General features: G+C 31.3%; 1 protein-coding gene across 1 annotated transcript in view; it reads left to right on the forward strand.

Moving 5' to 3' along the window:
- LOC132721073 (uncharacterized) overlaps positions 1–14,965 on the forward strand; it is a 29,618-nt gene extending 14,653 nt beyond the window's left edge. Inside the window, exons 2-3 of the mRNA XM_060705324.1 lie at positions 13,658–13,908; positions 14,810–14,965. Of these exons, the coding sequence (XP_060561307.1) occupies positions 13,658–13,908; positions 14,810–14,963 (405 nt within the window). The 3' untranslated portion in view covers positions 14,964–14,965. The remainder of the gene's footprint in view (positions 1–13,657; positions 13,909–14,809) is intronic.
- The last annotated feature ends 1,196 nt before the right edge of the window (positions 14,966–16,161 follow it).

Below are 16,161 nucleotides of genomic sequence, written 5' to 3' on the forward strand. Positions count from 1 at the left end.
CTTTAAGCTATTCTTAGAAGAAGCACATTTATATCCTTTATATGATAAAAAAGATAAATATAATATACAGTTAATCTGTTGACACGTAAGGTACATTTTTATCACCTTTATTAAACTCAAAAGTTGTCAAATTATTTCAATATTTAAATCTTTCTTAACACAGTAAATGTCTTGGCTTCGTCTACCATCTGATGTATATGACATACTTATTTGTAGTGTGCATGTTTAAACGGTATTAAAAAATCAGTTGATTAAATTTTCCAGACTTAAAACATAACTGTCATCGTAGATCAAGAATGTTATACTCTTTTGTTGGTTATTTCTTAAAAATATGAAGAAAGTATTTGGTTCATTTTAGTATGAATTTGAAAGCAGACTAATAAACAATATATTTAGACACTTTACATTTATTATTGCAACTTATAACATAAACACAATGGAATGTAATTACTGGCGGAATATGTCCTTACACATAATTATTACATTTATCTTCACACATCACATGTTTAGTGCACAGGACAAAAATATATAACACTTTAGTAAGTTTATTGTAAAAAGATAAAACTAATTGAAAAATGGTATTGCATTGATACAATTTCTTGTCAATATCTTTAAAGTTGAGTGGCGGCAAGGCAGAGTGGTTATCGTGTCGCACTAGTATTCTAAGAATTGCTGGCCGCATGGGTTCAAACCCCGGTAAGGGGCAAGCCTTTGTTTCCGTGAGCAAGGAACTTTACACTCATTGCTAAGTATTGGTTTGTTCCAGGAACTGATTCGAGATTGTTTCAATAAGCTTGTATAATCAGCAACGCTTTTCTTGAGCTTTCGACGTTTTGTCTTCTTCAGAGAAACTGACGTTTTTTTTCTCAATAAGCTTACAGCTTCCAACATAATCGAACTAAAATAAATATGTTTAAACTAAAAAATGCGGACATCAGATGCGTGCGCAGATAGTTTAATCAATTTTATGTGATTAATTGTATTCAACTGACCCCTAACCTGATGTAATGCATCAATTTCACATTTTTTATTAAAAAAAACAAAACAAAAACAACATGTAGCGTTTGTTTAAAGAGTTTGTTAAATACATTTCCTGGCCAACACAGTAAATTCATATTCTCAGAATCTTATAGTTTAATTACTAATACTTTTTTTCCAAAAGGAAGAAAGTCAAGAAATCCTTATACAAATAGAGTATTAATCAAGTATAATATTCTCAATTAAAAATTTCCATTTCTCCATATGCTTTTTAAATAAAATAAGACTTATAATAATAAATGGCCAAAGGAAATCAAATTTCCGCACTGTTGTTTGTTATCTATGAATTGATTTATTTAATATATTTTGAGGAAAATCTAATTATTTTCTGCAAAATCTCGCCATGAGATATTTTAAATACTGCCTTTTCGGTGTCGCATACTGCTGTGAAGTAGTGATTAATATTAATACAAATCATTATATTGAACATCAGTTTTACTTTCCGAGAAGTTATCGGAAAAAATGCAATAGAAATATAAAGCTTTGAAAATATAAAATAGCGCTGTTGTATGTAATATAAATAAAAAGATACAATATTGTTGATTTGATAGTGTATTTTGTCAAGCTGAGAACTTACACAGATTTTTGTGAAAGTGAAATTATGCCCATTCAAGGGTATACAGTGAGTGAACAGGTGAAAGTCAAAATATTTTTTTTATATTGTCATAATTCCTTTAAATTTAATAATTTACTTCATATAAACAATAAATAACCCCTGCATCGAAACGGAATATCTGTAAATATCAATTAGAACTTACCTAAAACGTTTAGTTTATTAAAAGAGTTGGGCAGTCTTTTTATATTTTAGACAGATTTTAAATTTCATCCTAAACATTTTCCAAAATAAACTGTTGGGCAAATGCCATTTTAACAGTCAATCTTTTGAAATAAAAAGTCAATTCAGCTCAACTAGACTATGACAATATGAGCATAATGTCACTTGAAGTTTTTCAGTGTTCTTGACCATGACCTCATGGCGCGGTTGATTTGTTTAAAGTATGGTACTCACTTTTGTTAATGGCTGTTTTTCCTATATTTTGCCATATCCATATTGTGTAAATGACATACCAGTTCTGTACATGTAAGTTACTATTAGTCTCTATATTTGTCTGAATATCAAACTCACATTATTTTTGTAACAAAGCTAATTGAGTTGGTTTTTTAACACCCGTCTTCCAAGAACACATTCTTTTCTTTCTAAGAATGGATTATTCGTTTAAGCCTTCGGATTTAATAATAAAAATGTCTGATTCTTTTCAATGGTATTTGTTTTAATTTCAAAAACCTAATTATCGCCTCCTTTTAATGGAATAATAGGACTTCATCAAGACAGAAAGTACAAAAATACTCATTGCATTAAAAGAAGAAGAGTTGCTGTCACATTGACATTGATTGTATTTCTCTTTATAAATATTGGAAATGAAAACCAATTTTGATTGATAATAATCGCAAAATAGTATCCAAAATTATAAAAGCACCATAAAAATGCCATTGCAGGGGATCTCTACGCATTATTTTTGCTTTTCCAAACAAAAAAGAAAACTCGCCAATAAACTTGAAAATCTTAAAATACTGCCATTATAACACAATCCTTGTATCATAGTTTGGGGACCTTTCTGTTGAAAAAGTGTCAGAGTTAAATCGTATACATATACATGCACAGTGCGGTAACTGGAGTACAGGTATCAGTTACCCGCACTCCATATAATGCCCGTGGATTGGTTCATTTTTGCTGGGGTTTACATATTGTGACGGCAGAGAAAGGGAAAGGGGCAGAACTATCATATTCAAATGCTCGTTCATTGGTTAATTTTTTCTGGGGTTTCATATTATGACAACAGGGAACGTGCTGTCATGTTTGACTATGATACAAAAGAGAAAGAACACCAAAACACTCGGCAATCTGATTTATACTCGGGGGCTACGCCCCCTCGTACAAATCAGATAGCCTCGTGTTTCGGTGCTCTTTCTATTACGTAAACTCCCCTAATAACGTTATCACATATCTTTAACCGACACAATGCGTATTTACCCAAGAATTTTCTGAATTTGAAGGAACAGATTTGGTAAACCTAAAATAAAAAGAACAGAATCCATAAAGGACGCCCAGAACGGCAAAATTGAAAATGTTGCAGGCTTGGTTAAATTTAGCCTGTTCATGGACAACACTGATTCGCGTCATTACGTGATTTTATATACATTCCTGTTAAATTTTATAACAATCAAGTGCAAAATATAGCACAAAAAATGGAAATTACCTGAAAATGCCGTTGTTATTTACAAACCGCCATGATTCAAATACAATTTGTGCATTTTGATGCCATTTGATGAGGCTTATTTCTATTAATTTATACATTTCTGTCAGGTTTCAAGTCACTTGAACAAACTGATTTCAGTTTGGTTTTTAGATATGTTTTCTTTTTTTATTATCTTTTACACTTTTTCCCAGTTATAAGTGTCGCAGTTGATCTATGCAAGCAATCACGATTATTTGTTTTTACGCCTTTGGACCTCAGCAGAGTTCTTTTAAAAAGAATATTTGAATTGGGTTATTAGCCATATCTAGTGTTATACATGTATACATATACTTACAAAAATGTAATGTGTGTAATGTGATGCTACACTATGTACATAAACTTTGTTGTTTTTTTTGTATTTAAAAGATCATTATAAACCATCAACTTTTATGTCTTAAGATTATATCATAAAATTAAATTTATGCCATTCTATTTGGTAATTATTCAAAAAAATACTAATTTAGTATAAGAATATACAATATTGCCTTTATAGCTAACAAAATGAATAAGCTATGTAAAATACAATATCTTATATCTGTCCAAAACGCGTTTTAATATCATTCGTACTCAAAAGGATATACTTTTTGGTGGCTGTACGTTTCATAGTGATTTTAGCATATTACTTGTCTAACTATGATCAGGAATACTTCAGTGCTTGCCTTAAAGCAAAAATGCATTTTGCAAATTAAAAATAAAGGAAGAACGTTTTCTGAATAACAACATGGTTTGTTAAAGTATAATAGATGGCCAAAGGAAATAAGACTTCAACAAAGATGTTTGCTATCTCAGAATTGAATTGTGTTTAATTAGACATAAAAGATAGGGTGAAAATCTAATTATTTTTCTTTTAAATGACTCAGGCTCATTAAGGTCCCCCAAAAAGCTATTTCTTTTATTTTATGTCTCAAAAGCTATTAATTCAAAGAGTTGTTACAGTTTCTGAAAAACGTCTTTTTTGCCATTTTTAAAAAAATGATAATGATAAAGTACTTATATTGCAGCCAAAGGGCGTCGTTTAATTTACGTTTTGCTACTTATATGACAATTATTTCACATTCAACGCTGCGTTTATCATGCTCAGGCGATGGGCAACTAATTTGCTCTAAATGTTAAGGCATATTTAAACACGTGCCTTTTATCCGGAAGAAGAATCTTTCTTAAGCTAAATGTGCCATAAAGTTTCTCAATAATTTATATCAAGATTTGCCGTTATTACGTATGAAACTAATTAAGGTAATTTTGGTTAAACAAATACACAGATATCGATATTTACCAGTACTTTCAATTCGTATGAAGGATATACTACAATGGTAATGAAAAGAAACCATAAAATAAGCATTATTTACTGATATAAATAGGTTATAAACAAATGTCTTAGCATTTCATATCATCATAAGTAGACATTTTCATGGAACAATTGTTCATTTAACACAAATCGTTTCAATAATCTTATTTTAATTTCTGTTATATATCTTGACCTTGACCTACGATTGGTTTTCGTTGCTTTAAAGATGGCACTTAATATAGTTAGTTTAACTTAACTGCTGTAGTTCCCTCTGTTTTTCTTATATTTAATATAGATACTTTATAAAAGCAAATTTTTGTTTTAGTTTTAATTTCTCATTTAACATAATGTAATTTATGTTGTCTCGTTCTTGTCCAAATAACGAAATCACACAATGTTTAAACACAGCTAATTGGGTTGGTTTGGAGACGAATTTTCCAAGAATACATATTTTTTTTTGTTCTTTCTGAGAATTGATAATATATTCTGGCCGTCGGATTTAATGACAAAAATGAGCCGCGTCACAACAAAACCAACATAATGGGTTTGCGACCAGCATGGATCCAGACAAGCCTGCGCATCCGCGCAGTCTGATCAGGATCCATGCTGTTCGCTATCAGTTTCTCTACTTGTTAAAAGGTTTAAAAGCGAACAGCATGGATCCTGATCAGACTGCGCGGATGCGCAGGCTTGTCTGGATCCATGCTGGTCGCAAACCCATTATGTTAGTTTTGTCGTGACACGGCTCAAATGTTTGAATTTTTACAATTGTATTTGTTTTATTTTCAAAAATTGTTATTATAATCTTCTTCAAATGAAATGAAATAACTTCTTGAAGGCAAATAGCAAAAATTCTGATTGCCTTAGGAGAGGTTCTTTTATCTGTGGCAGTTCGTTTTGTGTATGTTAGCTCTTAATTCCTTCATGTTAAAAGCCAAGCCTTTACCTAATGATGATAATAATAATAATAATAATAATAATAATCATAATAATCATAATAATTATTTTAATGATGATGATGATGATGATGATGATGATATAATGATTAAAATAATAATAATAATAATAATAATAATAATAATAATAATAATAATAACAACTTTATTAAATATTTTACAGAAAGTAACATACTAAGACATATACATGTAGATTTGTAACCCATTATTTACAATAAATTCATATAAATTCAGGAAAAATATAACATGTAAAAAAATGATTAAAAGGTAATCACAGTTTTAACATATATCCTAACACACATACTAAACATGGCCCGAATTAATTTTCACTGGCCATGGGCCACCGGGCCAGTGCTTAATTCGATGACTGATTCTATGTAAGTTTAAATATATAGAAATCAACTCCAGTTTCAATTTAAAAATGTATTGTTTTATTTAGAAAAGTATACAACGTTTCGACTCAAAAGTCTTCATAATGTATACTTATTTGCAGGAAATGCTTTATAATAAAAACAGAAATAAACTGTGACTGGTTAGTTTTGCAAAATTATATTTCCACAACAAAAAATAACAGCGTAAAAAGTGTTCTTCAGGGGTAAGGGATGAGGTTTTAGATTTGTTATGAAAGAGATTTAATCTACATTTTGATATGATAATTCACATTTCTTCACATCTCACCCGCATATACAGGTTACGGAGTTTGATAGCAAGTCGTTTGTCAGACAGAATATGTAACAACATTTTTTGTTTTAAACTATGTCGTTGTTTTATTTCCATCGTTATTAAATACTGTAAGCATTTAAGTTTAACAGCAATTGATGTATGTATTTTCATTCATATGTTTCGATATATAATCTTTTTCTTTGCATCAAATAGTATTATAACTACAGTTTCTTTAGCTTACATGTCCCAAAAACAACACTTCTATATTTAATTTTAATAAAATACAAATATTAAATGATCTTGATTGGTTATTGCTCCAGATGTTGTTTTTTGTCCTGACATTCTCCCATTAAACGTTCTTAATGGTCAATTTCCTGATGGCAGAGGCCTAAACCCACTCAAAACAAAATAACTACTCCGTTTAAATGTATTAAAATAAAACACAAATGAATTACAGCTGGTTTTTCGCTATCAAAATTGCCTTCATCATTGAGAATAATTCAGGCAAATATAGAAATTTGCTCTCAGTGGCTCCGTTATATCTACGAAAGAAAATGAAGTTTGCGTCATTGCCTTTGTTTCAAATCTTCAAATCCTTTTAGTTTTTTTTACTGCTTTCGTATTAAATAAAAACAAGTCATTAATAAATCAATGTTTACTTTTTTTCGTCGTCCATAGTCTCGATTTCTGATTTTTGGCAAGATTTACACAATTCAAAATATTGATAGAAAGTGATGTATCCATGCATAAAAACATATCGAAAACACTTATAATGATTTTCCATGATATGAACACAATTTAGAAAGTGCAGTTTGTACTATATATATATAACAAAACAATCGATTAAACATTTAATTTTGGTGTGTTTTATACATAAATGACGTTTACGGAAACATGTGAAGTTATTCTATATCTCAGAAGCTTTTTGATGTCTGATCTACATGAATAATTTTCAAAAAGTTACTCATTGACCAACTACCTGAACATCCATTTTCTCCTGTTCCTTTTTGGGAATTGGTACAGTTATAGCGATTTACTACTTTGTACAGAAGTCAAAATACTACATTGTTTACATTTTGTTACATTTGTGACAAATTATTTCACATTTAGCGCCAATTTCTTCAGGTAACAAGCATCTAACATATTCTTAAAGCATTATTTAATCATTTAAAAAATTATGTAAGCATTTCCAGAGAAGTATCTTTCTATTTCTGGGGCATAATGTGCCAAACCAAATGAAATTAAACCAAAAGAAAACATAACTTTATGACAAGTTACATTTTTGTTTCAATATAAGTATACAATGTCAAATTATATTACACTGTATTTGCATAGGAAATAAATTTGTATGCTTTACAGACATACAAACGTGCCTTTATTTCTTATTTATTCAATACCTGGTCCTAAAAATACCATAAATCTGTATTGTATGCTGCAATTTTAGTGATAGCAAGTATAAAAAACCGTTTTTCGTGTTTGATATTTTTTGTTACAAGATTTAGTTGAATCCTCGCAGATTTTAATACGTCATTGCCGGATTTATAGTGTTCATATCAAAAAGTGTCTACATTTTATCAAATCTTTACTAAAAGTATTAAAAGTGGTGTGAAAAAAACAATAGCAAACAAACAAATAGACAATCAGATAGACAGACATATAGACAGACAAACAAATAAACATGAAATAAAATGCATTTCTATGAAATACGAGAAGCCCGTTTAATATTTTGTATTTAAACGCTGTTGTCCATGACTTAATGGAACAGCCCTCGTACATTAACAAACTTGAGAGAATTACAGAAAGGTTTTAGTTTTCAGTTCAATTCACTAAATGTTGAATATCTGTATGTTCTGTAAATCGTTTGGCAATGTTAATATATTTATTTCTTACAGTAACATTAATTGGTATATATATCAAAGTTTATCTCAACGTGTTCGGTGTTTGCAAACTAAAGATACAATTTATGAAAGGAAATCCACTGAGGTCCAACAGCTTACACCTTTAAAATTAATTTCTTACATATATGTACATACTTAATTAGGTTAACTCGGGTATTTAAACAGGAAAGATAGGAGCGTCCGTGACCGAGGAGCGAGTGGCTAAGGTTGTTGACTTTAAACCACTTTCGTCTCACTACTGTAGGTTCAAGCCGTCATATATTTTATGTGAGAAAGCCATCCAGCTAGATTACCCCGATGGTGCCTGTTTGTGTCTGAAATAACGCACAGAGGGACACTTTAGGTCTCCCTCCACCAGTAAAGTTTAAAAGTCGCCACATGACCTGTACTGTGTTGATGTGACGTAAACATCCCCACCGAGAAAAAAAGTAAAGATATTCAAAATATAAGGAAATATACGAAGAACCACATTGATTTAGGATAAATGTTATTTATAAAAATCATTTTTTGTGAAATTCTTAACAGCGATTTGCGTTTAAAGCGTTTAAACACGTTTGGCGTCATTTTTCATGATTAAAACATTTTTCATGGACAAGCAGACTGAACGAATGAACTAAAATTTTGCAAACAAGTTATTCAAATGATATGTAAATTAGAAAACAAAGTCCTGTCTTGATAAAAGAAAACTCAGTGGAATCCCACAGTGTCTGCATTTTTCTGGATTTTACTTACTGCAAATGTCAAAATGACATTCAGAATAATTTAATTATATGCAGAAGTTCGACTATCAACACATTCTTAAATTTTCTCGTTAAGTTTAAATTTTGTTCACTTCTTGGTCAAATAAATGATATCTTATGCACAAATAACAGATTTTTTTGTCAATGGACCCTTATTGTGACATCAGGAACATAACGACTTTTACCGGACTTTATCTAGACGCAAAAATTATGCCCTTAACCAAACAAATGATTGCATTTTATCATGTGATATTTCTAAACCAATTAATACATTTAAATAATACTGATAAATTGTTTGTCTTTGTCGACTCTATTAGCTCTTCTTTGATCAACATTAAGTGTTAATACATCTACACCCCTTAAATCAATCAGTTAAAACAGAGTAATGATCATTTGATATAAAATATTTCTACAGGATTCCTTGATTGAAATTTATAAAGTTATCCAGCTATTTTATATCGAATTCTGCCATGTCAGCTCAAAATTAGCACTAATTAGAACTTAAAAGCTCGGTTTATTGATACCAATCCATGCATCATGATGTGTAATTAACGCAATAAAGTGTTCATTCAAATACTGGGGAAATGACTTAATCAACATTTAATAACGTAGCACATATGTCACTGCATCTGTGGTGTTGCAATGGCATCAATCATTCCGTTAGCTCACGAATATAAGTGCATGATTTAAAGATTTTAGAAATATTAAAGGCTCTCCACTGAGGCCTTTTGACGCGACTGGACTAGAAATAAATTTTCAAGATTAATGTTCCATTTGGTGAAGGTCTGAACCTAAAACTTGTATAAAATATCAGATCGTTTGCTTTTTCCGTTTTTTTTCAAAAAAAAAATGTTTTAATTGTGAGAAATGATCCAAAATTGACATTTTCTCTTTCCGTTTTTCCAAAAAAATGTTTTAATTGTGAAAAATGACCCAAAATGGAAAAAGCGTTGCAACGCTTTTCACTCAAATCGGACTAAGAATAGCACACAAATCAATTTTCAATTTATCCGGAGTATATTTCTTAATTATCTTTTGCAAATTTTTCTGTTGTTAGTGACCCAGATGATCTATGTAAGTTATTCAAATTTTATGTTTTCAGGCCTTTGGACCTTAACGGAGTTCCTTTTAATATTTTTCTTTAAACGCAATTTATTGTCAACGAGTTAACGAATTTGAGTTGCAAAATAATTTATTACAATACGTCGCAAATAAATGTAATATAAACACATGGATTTGAATGAAGTTCCGTATTTCGTCTGAAACCAGGTCGAATTGCATAGAAACAGATAAAATGAAATAATCTGACAAGTTTAATTTGTTAAAAGAGATATATCTTTGTTGAGAAGTTCAGTGACTTTGAGCAATTTGTTTACACAGTAAACTGTTCTCGTAAATGTTTTAAAGCATACGTTCTTATCAAATGAAAACAATACGTATCATAAGATTCCACTTGACCATTTCGAGTGAGAAAAGTAAGTTAATAATAAATAACAGTTTGTGTTGCTCTTAAGGTGGCTGATTTGTGCTAAGTCGTAGTTTCGCTCCATGGGGCGCGAGACGAAAACATGAAAATATGACACTGTCAACATTTTGTCGTATTTTCGCTCCGCAGAGCGACAATACTTAGACGCCAAAATACGACCAAGTCACTATTTTGTCGTATTTTCGTGTTTTAGCTTGGCGTTTCGCAGAGCGAAAAAAACGACATTGTACAAATCAACAACCATAGTAAGTAAATAGTTCAGATCTATTATTTTTAGTTTAGTTTTATTATTGGTACATATGAATGAAATTCCCATTTCTTTATATTTTAAAACAACAAAAACACATCACGTGTCAGCAATGCTAATTTCGTTGGTTTAATTAAGGCGAATCTTTCAGGAATATATTTTTTCTGAGAATGGATTATTCATGTAAGGCGTTGGATTATATAAAAGAATTATAATGAGTTTCTTTTTCTTGAAAGTTTTTGTTTTAATTTCAAAATATCTCTCAACGCTTTCATTTTTGGATCAATGGGTCATTTTGAACAAATAAAATTGATTATTCTGGACCAAACGGGGTGAGGTATTGATATTGAAAATTTGCACACAAGTTTGTCCCAGACCCTAAATCAAATACTATAATGGTAAACAAATCTTCAAAAATATTTCTAGTTCCGTCATGTCAAAAACCCTCGGGTAATCCCATGTTTAGTGAAATATAACGTGACCGTTTCGTGTTATGTCACGTGACCGTTTTTATTGTTAAATGAAGATGGTAAATAGTAAGAAATTCAAAATATCATGATGCAAATAGTAACGTAAATGAACTATATGATATTTTCAATAAATTATTTCCAGTTTTAATTTCCATTGTCGTTTCAAAATAAGACAAACTCGATCTGTTAAAGCAATAATAAATGGTTAAAGGAAATCAAATGTTTTTTTTTATCTCTGAATAAAAAGTTTTAATTTGATATCAAAGATAGAAAATATCATTTAAAAAAAATCTTACTATTTTCTGTTAAACGGAATAGTCACCGTGAACTTGGATGTGTTTTATTTGATTAAAATTTATAAACCACGACCTTACTGCGACCTGAAAACTAGTAAAATAGCATTTTTCTTTCGAAAATCGTTGGTTTTCTTTCAAATTTCCAAATTTCTCTCGCAGAAAATTTCTCTCGCAGACGGTCCGGGGCTCTGCAGTCTTGTGTTCAGTACGTTTTCTCTATGTCCTCAATACAACCCTTCTACGTCCAAGGCGTTCCACTGCGACTGTATTGCGTCCCCAAGGCGACCCCATGGCGATCATCGGCGACCCAGCTGCGACTGTGCTATGTTCTCTGCGTCCTTTCGGCGACTCTACGAAGACTATTGCGTTTGTCCGGCGACTGTCCTGCGACTGTACGACGACCCTACTACGTTCTTGCGACCTAACCAGGACTCAGCAAGAACGCAGAGTTTCTGCGACTGTTTTGTGCATGTTCAAAATACTAGTAGTCGCCGACGGTCTGCGACCTTGTGCGTCCTTGGGTTCCTCGCTACGACCTCGCTGCGTCCCTGCTGCGTCCATGGCGACTGTGCTGCGTCCTGGGTCGTAGCAAGGTCGCAGTAAGGACGCAGTAAGGTCGCGAGGTATGTGTGAGGGCAGTATAAGGGATGTATTAAGGACTGTACTACGGTTTTTTTACTCTTTAAAGACACAATATGCCTTATAAACAGATAAGATTTTTACATTTTTAGAAGGGGCAAAAGATGACTTTTATAATGTTTAAATATTAATGATATAGAGAATGTTAGATGGTTTTTTTATCTGTTAGGATATTATTTACATCATAATTTTCTGTTATGGTATGTACAGGTCTTTGATATTGGATAGCGTACAAACCCGTTTTTTGTTCTTTTTATTACATGTACTCATATTATCACATTTACAAAAGAATCCTATATTATTCTAATATACTATCTCTTTAGCTAACTTGTACTAGTCTATGTATAATAACGATATTCACAATATTTTATTATGTTAAGGCAAAAATGAAGGTAAATATACGAAAGATCGGTGGGAACATTTCAACTTCATAAATTCCAAATTTCATCTTTCACAACTTCAACTTCACTAATTCAAGATTTCAACTTGACGGATTCAAGACTTCATTTTTTACGAAATACGTATGTTGAAAACGTGAATTTACGAAGTTAAAATTGTGAATTGACGAAGATGAAAACGGGAATTTATGAAGTTTAAATGTCCTCACCGGTCTTTCGTATTAATTTCCTTATTTCGTGTATTAAAATTTACCGATGCACGAGGACCTAGAGCTTCTGCAGGCGTTAAATAATACTCGAAAAAGTGCATTCGTTAGTCTTGCAAAAAAAAAAAAAAAAAAAAAAAAAAACTAAATTCGTCTCATTTGTTAATTTAACGTTTCGTTATTTCATTTTCGTCAAATGAAACCGGTTCCTTCAGGTTTTTCACGTGCGATTGGGATGTCATTAGGCAGTTGTTTTGATAATGAAATTACCGGAGCTGTCAATTCAGCCAGATATTTGTATATAGCGCTCTTAGTCACGCTCATACAAGAAACGTGCAACAATGGCACGTGCTCGCATGATTTATCCGTTAAAAGCATGATTTCGTATCCGTTTATGTAAATCGGCATGCACAGTTTATTTTGGCGGTATGTAGATAGATGAATTATGCACGTGAAGAAATATTCTTGACGAGTTCTTCTATTAGGTTAGTCCTACTATAAACACAGATCTTTTTATATCAATTTAGTATGTAAAAATGTTGTTTGATTATCCATATAATTTATAAATACTGTAAATCCGGTAATATTCGCGTTGTTTTAGTTTCTCGCTATTATTCGCGTATCGGTTGTGTCGCAAATTCATGATTCGAGTAAATTCCTCTTATATATGTCCTTTATCAAATTTGGTTACTTGATATTGTTGGTGATGGCATAGGGTGTGAAAAAAGTGCAGTTTGACAGTAATTTAACCCTTAAACTCGAGGAATATTGTTCTGTTATTCTACTGACTAAACTTTTGAACTTTCTTTTTCAGTGGTCAGTTGTTGATGATGATATGGTGATGCTGATGGGGATAATAATAAAATGATGTTGATGATAACAATTATAATAATAATTATAATAAAATATAATTTTAAATTCAAATTATTTTGAATGGAAATCATGAGCTAACGAAAACCTAAAATTAGTTCTTCATGATGAACAGTTTTTATCATGTCACGTATAATTATAATTACATATAATCATATATCATTTCAGGTCGTGTTCTGGAATATACCAATGATTACAGCAGGTGGTTTGGCCGGAGATTTTGGAATCGGCAAGGCCAAAATGTACAGTATGATGACACGTATAGGCTCGAACTTTAACACGCTAGTGAACTTCTTCGCCGATGTGCTCATGTATTATAACTGGAGGAAGTTAATCCTCGTCTATGATCCCTACGGTCAGACTAATATATCGAGCAAGTTTTGTCACATTGCAGCAAATGATATTCATTATGGAATGAGGTAATTTAGTTAATTGTCACGTGACTTTATTGCTTTTGTCATATACATGATAAGTTTATTTCAATATTCCATTGGACCAAATGGTCCGTGAGGATAAACAGATACATGATACTTGACAAGACAGTGTAAAGCATATACATAACATGTGTAAATGGAGAAGGTATACACAAAATTGTATATCATTAATTAAAATGAACATCAGAACAAAAGGACATTCAAATTTACCTAAATTACCACTGTCTAGCAAAATTTACAGAGAAGTGAACTTCATACATTGTATTGAATTAATTTGATAAGATACATGTATATAATATAATGCATCATATAAATTTATATTCATATTTGCTTCAGTATGTATATGCTGTTCTTGACGAATCAAAATACAAGAACAACATAACCATTTGTCGGTAAATTTAGATATAGAACGTGAATCAATTTAAAAAATTAAATGAATTTGACAAAAACTCATATACTTGTATATGCATCATTAAAGCGGCCTTCAGTTTTTATATTCTGCTTGGAAATAGCAATTCTTTGCTGTTTCAATCTCAGTATTTCCGTTATATTATCTAGGAAAAGTGCATCGTCTCCAACTAGTTGTAACGTTCGTTTCCAAAAATAGTAGACAGGGAAACGAAATGTCCGCTTGAGCGGACCGGTCGAGAGGTTTCCTTATTGTCGATCATATTTCTTTTGATTTGCCTATTATTTGAAACGATTCGAATGGTTGTTAATTGATTCACCCATGAACAATGAAAAGCGATTGCTTTTTTCTGATTAATATATAGTTTAGATGATTATTATTAGATAGTTGAATAGAACTATTTTTTGTATCATATTTAAATATTAGGAACCAAATGTCTCTAATTCAAGGTCACTTTTTAAATAATTGCTCTTTCAGAGAAACGCATCAAGCAAAGAATATAACACAGGATTATATAAAGTTTGAACTTCCAGATATCAGTCCAAAAACGAGTGAATTCAAGGCCAAAATTGGACTAGATTATTCAGGTAAGCCGTATAAAACCTGTACATATAGTACAACCTCTGCTTAGGAACACCCGTTGAAAAACCAAGCCTTTAGGTGACAGCAATTTTTGGCCGTAGCCGAAGAGAGCTGATCTAGAGAAGTAATTTAAAACTTTCTTTGGGAAAAATTATTATTGATGACGTAATAAGTTTGTTGTTCTACAGGGCGACCGCTATGTAGAGGTTGAACTGTAATTATTAAGATATTAATCTTTATAATAGTGCATGCATTTTAGGTGGTTTATACTAACTTTGTGGTCTTTTATTTTAGAAAAGCCACGAGCAATAATCGTTTTAAATTTTCTATGGTGTTTGATGTGATATGATAGTACTTTTGCTAAGATTAACTTGGGAAACAAACCCTCAATAATCTATTTTATTTTTCGATTAAAAGGATGTGACAATGCCGTCTTTATTTATAATAGTTTTTTTCCCCGGAAAAAAGTTTCCCTTTAATTTCCTTTAATTATCTTCTGGCAACACGATTTGAAAATTAATGTTGTTAAAATATGTGATAGATCAATGATTTTCATGATCTATTATGATTTTCATGCAGGTACTTAATCTTGATCAATTTTACTAGTTGAGCTGTAAGCGATATTGAATGCCATAGAGATTCCAATATGTTAATTATAGTTGGAAAGCTAAGACAATTTTACATAAATCGCGCACAACAAAATCGAAGTAATGAGAATGAACTATTCATCATGTGTCTCAATAAAAATTAATTTGAAAAACGAGCATACAATCCATAAACAAAATAGTTTCAAAATATCCAATTTCATCCCATTTTGCTGTTACGACTGGTTGAAACGGAAGTCCAAATGCCAAAAGAAAGCTCATACATACAGAGCTAGCACCTGTTAGTCTAAGAACTTATATAGTAAAGGGTCCTAGAATAAATGATTCATAGCGCATCTAGATGAGCAAGAAAACGATTCGCCATATTGGTTATTTTCTCAAATAATGACGTCACATCGGACATCCCCCCCTCTCACGTGACACAAATAAAAAAAATATAGGTTTCACAAAAACCAAAGGGACCAGGCACAGTGTTGGGATAGTGTAAAAAAGTAATTCTAGAAAAAAAATTATACTTTATATATAATATATAGACAAGGGGTTGAACTCGCCAAATCGGCCGAACGCCCCTAGTCCAGTATAAGTCAAAATTGCAAAGTCATTCTTGCGTAAATCATTATTGCATATATCATAATTGCATAT

Source organism: Ruditapes philippinarum, unplaced genomic scaffold (genome assembly GCF_026571515.1).
Source record: "Ruditapes philippinarum isolate M1 unplaced genomic scaffold, ASM2657151v2 ctg2782_1_1_1_1, whole genome shotgun sequence".
NCBI classification, from domain to species: domain Eukaryota; kingdom Metazoa; phylum Mollusca; class Bivalvia; order Venerida; family Veneridae; genus Ruditapes; species Ruditapes philippinarum.